Source organism: Zingiber officinale, chromosome 8B, assembly GCF_018446385.1.
Source record: "Zingiber officinale cultivar Zhangliang chromosome 8B, Zo_v1.1, whole genome shotgun sequence".
NCBI classification, from domain to species: domain Eukaryota; kingdom Viridiplantae; phylum Streptophyta; class Magnoliopsida; order Zingiberales; family Zingiberaceae; genus Zingiber; species Zingiber officinale.
In genome coordinates, this window is record NC_056001.1 from 90,701,585 (window position 1) to 90,717,506 (window position 15,922).

The following is a 15,922-nucleotide window of genomic DNA, read 5'->3' on the forward strand; positions in this document are numbered from 1 at the left end:
TTTGTTGTTCCAGGCCAAGTGACCAAATTGCGCATATCGGTTAGTTTATTTGTTTGCTTGTTTCTGTTTTGGTATTTCACTGTGCACTAACTGGATGGTAGACACAAGCATTCACCCCCTAGTTGCAATCTTGATCCAACAACTATTCTATGGGCCAAAACAGAAAGGTGCACCTCTCACTCATTGTTGCGTCACACTGAAGTAGGAGGAACACCTCCCAATCCTTTTGAGCGGCATCCATTAAATGCACCTTTGGCTTATGCATTCAATGGAAACAATTGAGGGGATGTGCCCTTGGCTTGTGTAGAATGAGTAATAGACGTGACCTTGGATTGTGTGCTAAACATGCAACCCACTCATCCCTAACTCACATGCTAAACAATGATGGTCACACCCCTAGCTCACTCTCCAATAAGATAGTCGTGCCCTAGTTTGCACATCGATCAAACAACCATAAACATGTAATTGCCCACTTGCACATGTCGAAATAAGGAGCAACATTGTGTCATGCAACCCTACAAGTAAGGGGTTATTGTAAAAGTGTCATCCCTTCAAGCTATGTCATTTCACCCCTTGACCTTATAAATAAGTGGGAAAACCCTTCATCCTTATAAATAACACTCATCTCCTCTTGATCAATTCACTAAAAAACTCAAGCAACAATCTCTTCTCTGCTCTAATAGTTCTAAGGCGTCAAAAGTTCTCTGAGACTTCAAAATTTTGAGTGCTCCCATTTTGAGTTGAACGTTGTTGTATCTTGAGAGACATTTGCCAATAAAATGTAAGCACATTGGTAAGGTAATATCGTCTTAAAGAAAACCCTTACTTCGACCTTACCACTTACTCGATTAAGTGTGTCGATATCCTGAAAGACATGACTAAACTTGAAGGGGTGCATCAACAAACCCGAAGGGGTTCGTGGACAAACTTGAAGGGGTTTGTTGACAAACCTAAAGGGGTGCATCTATTAGTTGTGACCTACATCGTCACATTGATGACCCTGCCAATTGAGCCACTAGCTGCATGATAAGCTCACTCTCCTACCTGAAAAGGTTGATTGACAATGATAAATTCCAACGACAATCACTTGGTCAAATCATCATCCAGTCTAAAACTCTTGTTTGATTGACAACAATACAACAACTAACACTTTCTTTTGAGGAAGTCCAACACTACTAACATCTATTAGATTCCAAGTGGTCACTGTCCTGCTGTTCAACCAAGAAACATAGAATATTGAAATTTGCTTTTCTTGTTGTGATCAATAACAAGAAATGCTCAACTTATTGTAGCCACATGATTAGTATTGAGTAATTACCCTGATATATAGTAGTTTTCGCAATGATATGCCAACAAACATTCAGGAGCTATACTAACATTTTTCACTGCTTTGTCATTGTTTCATGGAACTATTGGACTGAGAAGACCATGTACTCCAATCTATCTCCTGATGGTCCCTTGAGGTTGTATCATTTTATCATCATGGTGACGGTTGTGTTGATACTTCTATCTCAGCTACCTTCTTTCCATTCCCTTCGGCATATCAACCTTGCCTCTGTAATTTTAAGCTTGGCATATAGTGGTCTCGTCACGGGGGGCTGTATTTATGCAGGTTATTTTCAAACTGAATTCTCTTTCTTGTTCCCTTCTTATATGTCACCCTTCCATATAAAGGAACATTTATAATTATAGTGGTGTGCAAAGAATAAATTTTTCCATTTCCAACTGAAGACCAGGATTAAGATTTAAAGGATTAAAGTGATAGGCTAACTACCAAGGCATATGGACTTGAACTTTCACTCTGCACATTCTAGTAGGACTGCTGTTAACCTTGAAATCCTTATTTTTAAGGAACTGAATTTTCTTTGAATTACACACATGCTGAAACATCTAAATGGTACTTTGTTTTGTGTTATCACACTGAATTTTTTTAGACAATCTTATTCTTCATCTGCTTAAAGGCTTGATGCTTTTCTTTAATGAAGCCTAACACATATGATAGCATCAATCAAACTTTGTTGGCTCTAGCAATTTTTAAATTTGGTGGATCTAAATATTGATTATGTATAGTGATTGAGACTCAGATCTGTAATTTGATCAATACTGCAGAAAAATGAGAAGGTGAGTTGAACATTTCTTAATGGCACACTGTTATATCCCCTAAAACAGTTAACATGTTTGACTGCAATAATTACTTACAACTATAAATGATGCTCAAATTATTTAGTTAGAACCTTTAACTGATTGATCAATGACAATGAAGGGCAAAATCACGCACCCAACAAATTTCTCAAAATTCTATCTTCCTAAGAGTATTTGCTACTTCCAATACTTATGCTTGCTTTGTAACAACTTTTGAACCAGAAAACTAAATTGCATGCCCATATAACTCTTGCTGTTTGCTTTTCTCAGGTTACTCCAAAAATGCACCTGAAAAAGACTATTCGTTGGGCTCCTCAAATGTTCAGCGTACATACGAGGCTTTCACATCCATCTCCATTTTGGCCTCTCTTTATGGAAATGGGATATTGCCAGAAATTCAGGTAAACAGTGCCTTATTAGCAAATGGATCTTATATATTTACATAGCGTAAATACAAACATAACCTCATACAAAATAAAGACTCTTACACAGAGAGAAGCCAGCATAAAGCTTCTTGAGCAAGTTTTTAGGGAAATATTTGGAGCAGATACAAACAAACATATAATTTATTTCATTATAGTCTAGGTTTACAATGTGCATCAACTTGAATTTTATAACTTTCATTATTGAATACAATTTTCTTGCAGACATTGGCATGAATCTTTCATATGAATTGAAAGTGGTAGATAGAGGAATCAAGTCAACTAGCTATTGAACTTTTGACCTATATATGATTTCAAATAAATTGCAACCACAAGACCAATTTACCAAATTCTTGTATGCAAATTCGGCAAGTGATAGAATGGAATCCCCAATTTAAGTTTTTCCACATTAAATAACTAAGCAAGTGTCACTGTGTTTAACCTTGGTTTGCCCATAGATGGAAAGCAAATAGAAATTTAAGGGATCCCTAAATAGCCTTCCATATGGTTTTCCCAAAATATGTGATAGATTTTTCATTCCTATCTAAAAACTATAGAGGTAGGTAATCCACGTAGTCTAATAATCTTCCTGAAGAACAACTTAACTATCAACTATATGTGAGACATCATTAGTCTTATAACACAAAATAAAATGTTTGAATTGATCTACCACTACTAGGATAGAGTCATGGTTCCATTTAGTCTTATTATAACACAAAATAAAATGTTTGAATTGATCTACCACTACTAGGATAGAGTCATGGTTCCATTTAGTGTTATGATAAATCTAAAATAAAATTCATTTCTATGGAGTCTAGTTTAGATTTGTAATGCATGTTCAAGTCATAATATTTGATCACGCTTATGGATGATTATTCCAAGTTGATTCACTTGGTGTTTTGTTGAATTTTTAACTATGTTGTGATGTACTTGTAGAAATTAAGAAAAATTAAAAAAACTAGCTATATTATTGAATCCAAAATTAATACTTAAAAATACAGAGTATAAGGTCTTATATAATTCAATTAAGAAACCTTAAACTCTAAATATATAAAAAAAAAGGATCAAATTGCCCTAAAAGCTATAAATAAATAATTATATATAATCTAACATCCCCCTCAAACTCACGATGCTACAGTTAGAAGTATTGAGAGTTTGTCAGATAAGGAGAATGTGACTTGGTAAACATATCAGCAATCTGTAGTTTTGAAAGAATAAAAAACAATATGATGGTGTCAATTTAAAGATGGTGACGAGTAATGTGACAATCAATTTCAATATGTTTTGTCCATTCATGAAAAATTGAATTGTGTGTAATTTGAATAGCACTCTGATTATCACAATATAATGGAGTAGGTTGATGAAGAGAGATACCAATATCCACAAGCAACCAGCACAACCAAACTATCTCATAAGTAGTTGAGGTCATGACACGATACTCAGCTTCCGTGGAAGATCTAGAAATAACATCTTACTTCTTACTCTTCCAAAAAAACGCAAAAGTCAGTGGTAGATTTATAATCCTTAGGACCACCAGCCCAATTTACATTAGAGTATACACGCAATTCAAGAGATAAAGTAGAAGGAAATAAAAGGCTTTGAAATTGAGTGCCCTGAAGATACCTAAGAATACGAAGAACAACAACCCAATGAGCGACTAATTGACTAACCACATGAACAACATACACAATATATGGACGAGTCATAGTGAGATAAACCAAGCTTTTAACAATAGTTCTGTACAAATTATGATCCGACAAAGGTGAGCCATTAGATGGAGAATATCGAGTATTAGTCTCAATAGGAGTACCAACGACTCTATTGTTAGCAAGACGAGCTCGCTCAAACATATCAAATATATACTTTGACAGGGATAAAAGATAACCTTTCGAGAAATAAATAACCTCAATGCCCAGAAAGTAGCGTAGTATACTTAAATTTTTCATAGCAAAAGAATGAGTCAACTCAGACTTAGGAAGCAATTCCATTAGAATCATCACCAATAATAATCATGTCATCAACATACGATGATAAAAGAATATGGCTTGCACTCGTACATCTAACAAACAATGTTGTATAATAATTACTAGGATGAAAACAGAACTTCTTGGTTAGAACTTCTCAAACCAAGCATGAGGTGCTTGTTTGAGACCATAAAGCGCTTTACGAAGCTTGCAAACTTCACCAAGTTGGTGTGAAATACCAGGAGGAGATGTCATATAAACTTCTTCATGAAGATCACCATTTAGAAATACATTCTTGACATCCATTGAGATATTCTCCATCGACGAACAGAAGCAACAACAATCAGAGTATGAACAGTCATCATTTTTGCAACAGGAGCAAATGTTTCCTCATAATCCATATCATACTCCTAAGAGTAACTTTTAGCAACAAGACGAGTTTTGTATCGCTCGATAAATCCATCAAATTTAGTTTTGATCTTATACACCCAACGAGAACCAATAGTGTGTTTTCCTAGTAGCAGCGGAACCAAATCCCATGTATGAGTATGATACAAAGTAGTTAGTTCCTCAGTCATAGCACTTTGCTAAAGTGGGTTACAAACAACTTCTCTATATGATACAGGCTCAGAAAGACAATGAATAGATACAACAAATGAAGCAAAAGAATGAGAATAACAAGAGTAAGTAAAATCTTGTAGTTTAGTAGACTTACGAACATGAGTGGATTGACGACGGTGGAGAGAAGGATCATTCGCAACCTCAAGAGATGATTGGTAGTGACATAAGGATGAGCATGTGGAGCGGATATCTCAGAAACCAAAGTACCAAATTTGATTGAGCTACCAGTAGGAGCTGTGGGTGAAACTTCCTTAGTGCCGGTATTGAAAGGATCAATATAAAGCAGATCTGACTTTGTCATATTTTGTGAACTAGCTGGAATATAAAAGAATGGAATATGCTCAAGAAACACAACATGATGAGAGACATACAATTTTTAACTAACGGGATCAAAGCAACGATATCCTTTTTTAGTAACACCATAATCCAAAAAGATACAAAGAGCAGACCGAGAGCCTAATTTATTACGCTCAACATGTGGACGAAGGACAAAGCAATTACAACCAAAAACACGCAAAGAGGAATAGAGAGGAGCATGCCCATACAATGTCAAAAGGTGACAAGCCTAAATTGTGTGAGGTTGGAATTCTATTAATCACGTGAGAAGTAGTAAGGATTGCTTCCCCCCAAGAGGTACTAAGAACACTGGCAGACAATAAAAATGAATGGGTTGTTTCAATAAGATGTCTATGTTTTCGTTTAGCCATATCATTCTATTCAGGAGTATCTGTACAAGAGGTTTGATGAATAGTATCACCAGAAGCAAGTAATTGTGAAAAATGATTCGAAATATATTCACCCCCAAATCACAACGAAAACACTTTATGACACTAGAATGTTGAGTTTTCACAAGAGCTCTGAAGTTGTTAAAAATGGTAAGATAATCAGACCTGTGTTTCATAAGATAGACCAAAGTGTAACCAATACAATCATCAATAAACGAAACATAATACCTTGACCCTCCCCCCCTTTTGTAGGAATAGGAGAGGGTCCCCACACATCAGAATGGATAAGATCAAATGGAGCAGGAGAAAAAGAAAAACTTTTAGAAAATGGTAAGACAGAAAATTTAGTCAGTTTACAAACACTATAATTAAAAATATCATAACTTTTTAAAGGTCCTAATATTCCTGTAGAAGCTAAAAACTGCAAACGAGATGTTGAAACATAACCTAAACGAGAGTGTCACAAATAAAAATTAGAAGATAAATGATTCAGATGAAAAGATGATAAATCTGTTGGAGGATCGGTGGCCGGCTTGAAGGGGGGTTGGATAGCTAGGCCACCCCCAAATTGTTTTCTTCTCTACAAAAGGTTAGTGCGTAGCGGAAATATAAAAACTAAAGCAATTAGAAACAAATAAGAATGCACACGCTAACACGCTCGATGTAACGTGGTTTGGAGATGATGCTCATACTCCACGATGTGTCCTTGAGGTGGACGAGCCCTTGATCCTTAGGTGGATCAGTCCCCAGCAATCTCCGGCTAGAGCTTCTCCTTCTCGGTGGAGCAAACCTCTCACAAGATGATCTCTTCCTCTTTACAAGATGGAGTTTAGATTGGGAGGAAGAGAAGTGAACTTGAAAGCTTTGGGCAAGACTAAGAAGGTTTACAATTAGCACCAGTAACCTTCTTCAAGCCCCAAAGCTCTCCTTAAATAAGAGGAGAGAGTTGATCAAAAATCAACTCAAACCCCGACACCAGTCGACTGGTCCAAGCACCAGTCGACTGGTGTGTCGTTGGACCAAGCCAACGGCTCTCTACAGAAAGCCCAATTCTGCCAACGGCTATGTACCAGTCGACTGGTCTCAGGACCAGTCGACTGGTCCCCGTAGTCGACAAGCACATAATGCTTCTGTGCATTCTGTGAAGCTGGATCAGTCGACTGGTCCCATGACCAGTCGACTAGTCCAGTACATTCACTCCTCTCATCCTTTCCGGAGTTGCCTTTGAAGTCTTCTTCCTCGGCCTTCGTCCCTCAGATGCACCCGAGCCCGCGGCTCCTCTCCGTGCCATCCTTCACGCTGCCTTGAAGTCCACTTCCCTCGGCTCCACTCCATTGCTCCTCGTCTTGCGGTCCGTCGGATGTCTTCCACACCACCCTTCACCGACTCAACGATCCGAGCCCTTGGATGAGCTTCCTACACTTGGCCGCACCAAGTTCTCATGTGTTCCACCAAGTCCTGCAAGACTCAAACACATATCAAATACATATGAAAGTCTAACTTAAACTCTTTGACACACACATCAAAACCTAGGTCGATTGCACCAACAAAATCCTCACTCAAAGCTATAACTTTTGGTACTTTGAGTTGATCTAAAATATAGAGTCCTCCTTACCTACAACCTGTCCCAATCAACCTCTGAGATTGCGGGTCTTGAACATAACAATTGGATGAAGAAAAAGAGACTAGGTATCCAGACTCACATTATTGACTAACAGAAACAAGATTTAAAGTAAGACTCGAAATATACTAGACATCAGTAAGAGATAAACAAAATGTAACAATTGAATCGACACCTACTAATGACATAGGAATATCATCAGCAACCACAATAGATATAGATGAACGAGGAGAAAAAGAAACAAAAGATGATAAATTAGATGACATATGATGGGAGGCACTAGAGTCCAAAATCCATAAGGATGAAGATATACTTGAAATATCAAATGATGACAAACCTATATGAGAGGAAGCTAACATGGCAGAGGACTATGAAGTAAGGAACTGTTAAAACTGCTCCAACATATACGGATTAAATTTTCATGAAGCATCTGCACGATCAGGCATGATGAAAGAACGAATAATGCTCAGAATAACCAAACTATAAGGATACACATCTATACGATACATAAAATCTGGTGTTAGGATGACCGTGGTCACACAAAGATAGAAAAGGATGTCAAATGTAGAAATCGATAGCACAGGGCGTTGGTGTCGAAATCAGTAGAAAAGAACATTAATGCCAAAATCGGTAACATAAGGCGTCGACACCGAAATCGACAGAAAAGAGCATCGGCGCCGAAATCAGTAGCATAGGATGTTGGTGTCAAAATCGATAGAAAAGAGCGTCGGCGTCGAAATTGGCAGGACAGGTCTTCGACGCCAAAATCAACACAATAGGTCGTCGATGCTGAAATTTGAGAAAAGAGCATCGGTGCCGAAATTGGCAGCATAGGGTGTCAGCGCCTAAATCGATAGCAGCAGTAGGAGACAGTAGCGGTAACGGGTAGCAATAATAGGGGCGGCAAAAAAAATTAGGTCAGAGAAGGAAAATCATGAAGAAATTAAGAAAAAAAAAACTAGCCATATTATTGAATCCAAAATTGATACTTAGAAATATAGAATATAATGTCTTATATAGTTCAGTTAAGAAACTTTAAACTCTAAATATATAAGGAAAAAAAATCAAATTACCCTAAAAGCTATAAACAAATAAATATATATAATCTAACAGTACTTTCTCATCAACTTGCACTTCATTTCTACACGGTTGTGATGAGCTTGACTCTTGGCGTCATAGTTGTCTTGGACACTTGGTTAGTCGGACTTTGATCTTTATAAAATTAAGCTCGTTCAGTTTAAGTAGTCTTTGAGTTCAATAACTCAATTGAGGAATATGTTTGAGTGCGATCAATCATCGAAGCTAGGTGCTTCAAGTATAACCAATAATTAAGGTTGTATCAAGCTCATGTCTAGGTTAGGTATGAGGGTTAGAAAAATCATCTTCTTCCATAAAAGAATACTAAACATGATGCAAATGATGCTTAGGTGATCGTTGTGAGGCTACATGAGATGTAAGATCTACTTAATCAAGTCCCTTAGCTTTTACTAGCTTGTCGATTACGCTAGCAGCATAATCTCTAATCTATCCTAGGTTTTTCATTCTAGATCATAGACTCTTAAACTCATGTTCCACTTGTTCACATCTATTATCTACGCCTCTCTAATAGTGGAGTTTCTCATCATGGCTGATGTTGGAGATTTGACAAGTAATGAAGATTATAAAAATAAGTAACACCATAAATCAAAGAAACAAATAGGAAAGTAAGCAAATAAAAAAAATGATGAATCAGGTAACATCGAACCTGGGATGACTGGCTCGGCTCAAGTTTTCCATCGACCGCAAACTGAGAAGCACTTACGGCGGACGGCCCAGAAGCCCAACATCCCGTGGTTGGACGTTCCATTTGGAGGAAAAATCCCTCAAATGCACCATAGTTGGGGATCTAACCATGGGTTCTTGGATAACAACTTGGCGCCCTTCCACTGCACCATAGCCCTGGGGACAAAAGTAAGCAAATAAAGATGATGGATAAAATAGAAAACTAAGTGAATAAAATGATGATGGTATAAGGATCTTGAGTGCAAAACAACAACGAAATATATTTTCAAGATCCTTCCAGAAGATCCATGCGAAGGAAATCGCATACCAGTTGGATTTAGAGTTCTGCCTTTGTTGCGTAAACACGAACTCCCGACAACAACTTTGTCCTCGTTGGATCTCAATATGATCAAGTGTTCACACTTCTTTCGGTATCCACACGAATATGTTTCGTCCGTCTCACAAACTCACAAACTTGGAGAAGAAAAACCACCTAAGATTGTGCTAGCAACCAAATAAGGAGGTTTCGGCCAAAGAGGAAGAAAGATAGGAAGAAGAGCAAGAACACAAGTGTATCTTTATAAAATGAATCAAAACCCCTTTAGTACTCATTCAATCAATTGCCTTAATGTCAATTGCCTTAATTGACATTAATATTTATCTTCATCCAATGCATGATCAATTCGAAATTGACCACATTTTTGCTTTTCATCCAATGCATGATCAATTCTAAATTGAACACTCCTCGTCCTTGATGAATTCAAATTCACCAAGTCACTTAATGAGTCTAACTCATTGATCCTCATCAATCCGAATTGACTCAATGAGTCTAATTCGAATTGGACTTAATCCAATAGTTGGAACCAATTCTAACTCAATGAGTCTAATTCGGATTAGACTTAATCCAATTATTCATTATATGAACTCGCCTTCAAATTAATATGTTCTTGGTGTGTCTGACCCAATGGTTCTCGTAACGTTGGCAATGTCTCTAAAACCATTTTAGATACATAAGCAATGATTGACATCTAGCAAGGCATTATTGCTACCCAAGTGGCAAGGATATCAAGATCCGACCTAACCTTTCCTTGTCTATTATCTTGTATGACTCAATCATTCTATCCTTGATATCTAGATTGATTAATGAGGCATAGACCGTGTCATCTTTTTATCAATCTATGTGTTTCTTGATATCTAAGTAGACACACTCAATCGAATAAGCTCAATATCTCATATTGACTCATTTGAGCATGATCATGCATTCTTGTGTCCTACTAATCAAGGGACCCACAGATATCGTTTCCGTCATATGAAAGGGATATATCTCATCTACATCACTCATATCTTTCCGCATAACTTACTGCATACCTAGTGATAGACTTTATAGTCCACCTTGTTACAGGTAACATTTGCCTATACCAAAGTATACAACTTCTTATGTAGGAAACCGTAGTGACTTCAGGTCTAAAGACTATTCATACTAATAGTCATTATAAGAATGTTTATGACACTCATATAACGATTCATGAAACATTCTCATGGTGGGTCATTCCGTATATATTCTCTAATATATACTCATATGTCAACCTGATATCTTATATCCATGGTTGGTGAGATTAAGTCATCTGTTGACCTACATGTTAGGATCGGTTGAGCTAGAGGGGGGGGGGGTGAATGGCTCACTTCGTTTTCTTGACCAATTTACTCTTTCGCAACGGACACTTGAAGGCAATGCTAACTCTTGTATTTACTTGGTATCCACCTCCTCAAGGAGGTGACTAGTCCAAGGATCCACACCACTCACCACTCTTCCACTATCAAAACCTCCTTCTCGGAATCACACCGAAGGTGGAGAAACCTTACAAGATTACAACTCTCCCTCTCCAAAGTAAAGATCACAAACACTACAAATAAGAAGAGAAGAAGGATCACAAAGTTTAACCAGCTTCTTCTTTGCAAGTGAGTCTTCAGAAAATGGCGGAGAGGAGAGCTTGAACACTTTTCAAAATCTTGATCACTTGAAGGATCTCTGAAAGCCTTTGAGAGCAATGGAACAATATTCTTGGATGATCATGTTTTCTTTTTGTTCCACGCTTTTAAACGTCGAGAAAACTAGTCGTTTCTCACGTAGCCGTCGCCATGAATCGATTGGGCTTGTATTCCAATCGATTCAAAGGTATCCGTTGAGTGTTGTCACGTTAAGATTAACGGCGTAGATCATCTGATTTGAACCTTAATTGATTGAGATTTTGCCTTGATCGATTCAGACGTGCAGTGCTTCATCACAGAATCCGTTGAGTGTTGTCACGTTAAGATTAACGGCGTAGATCATCTGATTTGAACCTTAATTGATTGAGATTTTACCTTGATCGATTCAGACGTGCAGTGCTTCATCACAGAATCGCAGAGCCTCTTTGAATCGATCGGCTGATCGATTCAATACCTTGAATCGATCGGCTGATCGATTCAGGAGGAATCTGTGCTTCGCACAGATCGTTCACCGATCGATCGGCCGATCGATTCAATACCTTAAATCGATCGGATGATCGATTCAGGACAATTCTGTGCTTCGCACAGAACCTTACTGATCGATCGGCCGATCAATTGACTTCCCTTCAATCGATCGGCTGAATGATTCAGAGGCATTCTGACTCACAGTTATGTCTGAATCGATTTACAAATCAATTTCTGACAGTGGGCTTAACACACATCCAATCTTCTAATTTGCAGGAGCTTCTCTTGCCAAGAATTCGATCCCTGACCTTCTTGGACTTCTCTTGCCTTGCATCTGGCCTTCTGACCTGCAAGAACTTCCTTTTGCCAAGAATCCAGTCCTCCTCGACCTTCTTGGACTTCTCTTGCATCTGGTCTTCCGACCTGCAAGAAACTCCTCCTGCAAACTCACAATGCATGTTAAATCCAACGTATTAACCTAAACTTAAATAATTGTCAATACATTGAAACTTCCAGGGCATGATTGCACCAACACTACATGCTAGTCTCAACGCATTAATATTGTCCTTGTATGTTAATGCATGACTAGGAATAGTTAAGAATAGAGTTATATATATATATATATATATATATAAAATATTCCACTATCAATTCAACCAATTGATATGTTGTAGACTATAATATACTACCCAGGACATTATACTTATTCATTCGGTACTGAACTAAAGTAAATATAATAACTAACTTTATATTTTATTAATTAATGAAATATGATACAAAAAGTGCCCTTATCAATCATCTCATAATTGATAGTAGGGCTAATACTAATAGATTAAACATGTAGGAAACTAAAAAAATAGGTGGGATCATGATTTAAAATCTCATGCCATAATAGACGGCACGGGCAAAACATTTCATTTTGCCCATCCACTAGTATGGCACAAAGACCGACACATCCTGCAAAGGCCTCACACAACCTCCGCTCTAATGCACCGGAGGGGTTGTGCAACCCCCTTGGTCGTGCAAAAGGGATCGCCCGACCCCCTTAGTCGTGCGGAGGGGTCGCAAGGGGGTCCCATCGAGAGGATTGCATGAGCTGAGGTTGCGCGCCGATGATAATTTTAATTAAAACTATTTAATAATTTAAATTTAAATTATTTAATAATTTTAATTAACTCACAACTATAGTAGGGATAATTTAAAAAGACTTTTAAAAATAATTAAAAAGATTTTATTAAACCCTAATAAAACTATTATATTAATTTAATACATATATATTATTTATTTTAAATCTAAAAATATATTTAAAAATTTATCTTATTTTTTTATTTAATTTTTTCATATTTTTTATTTTTTAAATGTTTAAGTTAAATTTTTTATTTTTATTAATAGATTTTGAAACTTCATTACAACGTAAAACTTTAAACCATGGTGAGATACATTTTTTTTTTAAATAAGCAAGAGTAGATGTTACGTGAAAAATGATAAATGCACAAAAATTAACTTAGCTGACTAAATTCAATAAAATAAAAGTTTCAATGAGGGAACAGATTTGATGCAAGCCTCTCTCGTGCTGAATTTGCACCGTGAGTTCCTTTAACGTAATGAGTCTCCTTCTCAAATTTAAAAGTGACCCCTGGATAAAATCCAAAAGAAATAGGATTGTTTACTCTCTTTTTTCTATTTTTTATTTAATGTTTGCTGCGATAGCTTGTTTTTTTAATCAACTATATTTAATCCTGGTTTATGATTCAATCAGAGAGAGAAGTGGTGAAGATAGAGCTCACAAAGTAGAAGTTGTTGCTTGATGTTGACTTGGCGTGTGACCATCTAGGACCAACGTTAACATGGTGGCAGATAGGGAAGAACAATGCAAGTAAAGTTGAGTGGCGCAGAGATGATGTTGGAGTATATCTAGCATGGAAATGGTGGCTAGGTGGTGGACCAAGATGGCATCAGGACAGCAACAACTTAAGGCTTGGATTGGCAGTAAATTATGGAACACAATAATTGACTCCCCCAAGAAAATTGGAAAACACAATACTGAAATTAATTTACTACTCAAAATAAAATATAGCAAGGCAAACTACTAAATAATTAAAATTATTTTTCAACACTTGAAATTTAAACTCTGAAGGGGAGCCTTAGCACAATAGTAAAATTGTTACCATCTTATGGTCACAAGTTTGTACCTTTCCTCGGGATCCTATATTGATGGGAGCTTTGTGTACTAGAATGCTCCTTATTTGAAATTCAAACTCCAGTCAAATAAAATTCCTCCCAATCTACTACGTTGTTAGGTCATTCGATCGGACATGCAACCTACACCTTATGAAACTTTATATATCAAAATACTTAATCCACTCATACAGACTTTTTTCAGACCGTGTAGTACTTGCTTACAATTGTGTGTTTGGCTTAGACTGGTTGGCCTTTCCTTTCTCATTAGGTTTATGATGGCTAACAGTTTTTTGATAGTGAAAGCATTGAGATAATCAAGGGAAAAAAATGCAGAATACAGTGCACACCGCATTGTACATATCGACTCAAATCTTGGGTCTATGTAGAGCTTATGTTAGGGCATTTACTATTTTAGCTTTATATATGAAAGGGAAAATGTTATTGAACTTTGTGATTATAATCTTAGCTTTTGAAGAAAAAACAAGAGGTGCTCAAATCGGAAAACTAGCTTGAGTTATTGTTTCCTAGATAATTATAGACTTCATCCTTACTAGCTATTATATTAATCACTTAATAAACATTATTTTCATGTCTAGTTGATCTTCAAGCCAATCCTTTCCTCTTTTTTAGCCCTAATCATCCTTCTTGCCTAATCGTAGGCTACCTTGGCGCCACCAGTTACTGGTAAGATGGTGAAAGGGCTGATGTTGTGTTACACAGTTGCTTTCTTCTCATTCTACTCGACTGCAGTGTCTGGTTACTGGGCATTCGGGAACATAGTAAACTCCAATGTTCTTAACAGCTTATTGCCAGACTCTGGACCTTCCTTGGCCCCTACATGGTTACTTGCCCTTGGAGTCATCTGCGTGCTCCTTCAGTTATTTGCTATTGGCTTGGTAAGACTCTTAATTCTAGGAACAAAGATGTCTTGATTCTAAAAAGCTCATTTGTCACAGTTATGTTTACTTTGAATCTTGAAGCCGAAGTCAAACAGATTTAGAAAGTCATTGATGCTTTGGCATGTTGATGTTCAAATTCTAGGTGTACTCCCAAGTTGCGTATGAGATATTGGAGAAGAACACAGCTGACATCGAGCAAAGCAAGTTCTCAAAGAGAAACCTTGTACCTCGGTTGATTGTCAGAACTATCTACATGGTTTTGTGCGCATTCATAGCTGCAATGCTTCCATTCTTCGGGGACATTGTTGCTGTTGTAGGCGCGATCGGTTTCATTCCTCTGGATTTCATTCTCCCCATGCTGCTATACAACATCACCATTGGCACTTCAAAACGCTCGGCAGTGCACTGGCTCAACATCTTCATCATGATTGTCTTCACTGGAGTGGGTGTTATGGGCGCATTCGCATCTATCAGGAAGATGGTTCTTGATGCCCACCATTTCAAGCTATTCAGCAATGATGTAGTGAATTGATGAGGAATAAAACTTCAAGTGTACATTAATCAGGAAAGCTCACAGTCCCAGTTCTGCCTTCTCAATTGTTTGCAATTAAAATTGGAGCTGTGAATAATTGTTGAGATAACTATTCTATGGACTTAAACCGTAATAAAAAGTTTTTTTTTTTTAGTAATCTAAGTTTTCGGACTTCACTTGATTAATTCTAGAGATAAACAGTCTTCTCTTCTGATTTGCTTATTGAATAAATGCGGAGCATAAGTTAAGAAGTCGACTTTTAAGATATTTATCTCATTTGAGATTTAAATTTTGATTATTTTTTTTTACTCCTTTGAGTACTTTACCATTGCACCACGTAGTAGGAGCAATAAAAAGAGTATTTTTTTTTTTGTCTATAAAAGATGTCGGGGGCAATAAAAAGAGTTTCTTGTGTGTTATGTTAAATTCTAAAACAAAATTATAAATGAATTTGGATATATCACCCAAAACAAACTTAATCAACTTAACATTGAGTGAATTTGCATGTGTTAGAACTGAATATTGACTCAGTTGGATTTGATCAAGTTTTTTTTTTTTGGATAATGATACCAAAAAAAAAACAAAGAAAGAGTCAGATTT

At 36.9% G+C, this 15,922-nt stretch overlaps 1 protein-coding gene across 1 annotated transcript in view; it reads left to right on the forward strand.

Moving 5' to 3' along the window:
- LOC122016611 (probable GABA transporter 2) overlaps positions 1-15,436 on the forward strand; it is a 46,918-nt gene extending 31,482 nt beyond the window's left edge. Inside the window, exons 4-7 of the mRNA XM_042573974.1 lie at positions 1,426-1,612; positions 2,413-2,543; positions 14,551-14,787; positions 14,933-15,436. Of these exons, the coding sequence (XP_042429908.1) occupies positions 1,426-1,612; positions 2,413-2,543; positions 14,551-14,787; positions 14,933-15,322 (945 nt within the window). The 3' untranslated portion in view covers positions 15,323-15,436. The remainder of the gene's footprint in view (positions 1-1,425; positions 1,613-2,412; positions 2,544-14,550; positions 14,788-14,932) is intronic.
- The last annotated feature ends 486 nt before the right edge of the window (positions 15,437-15,922 follow it).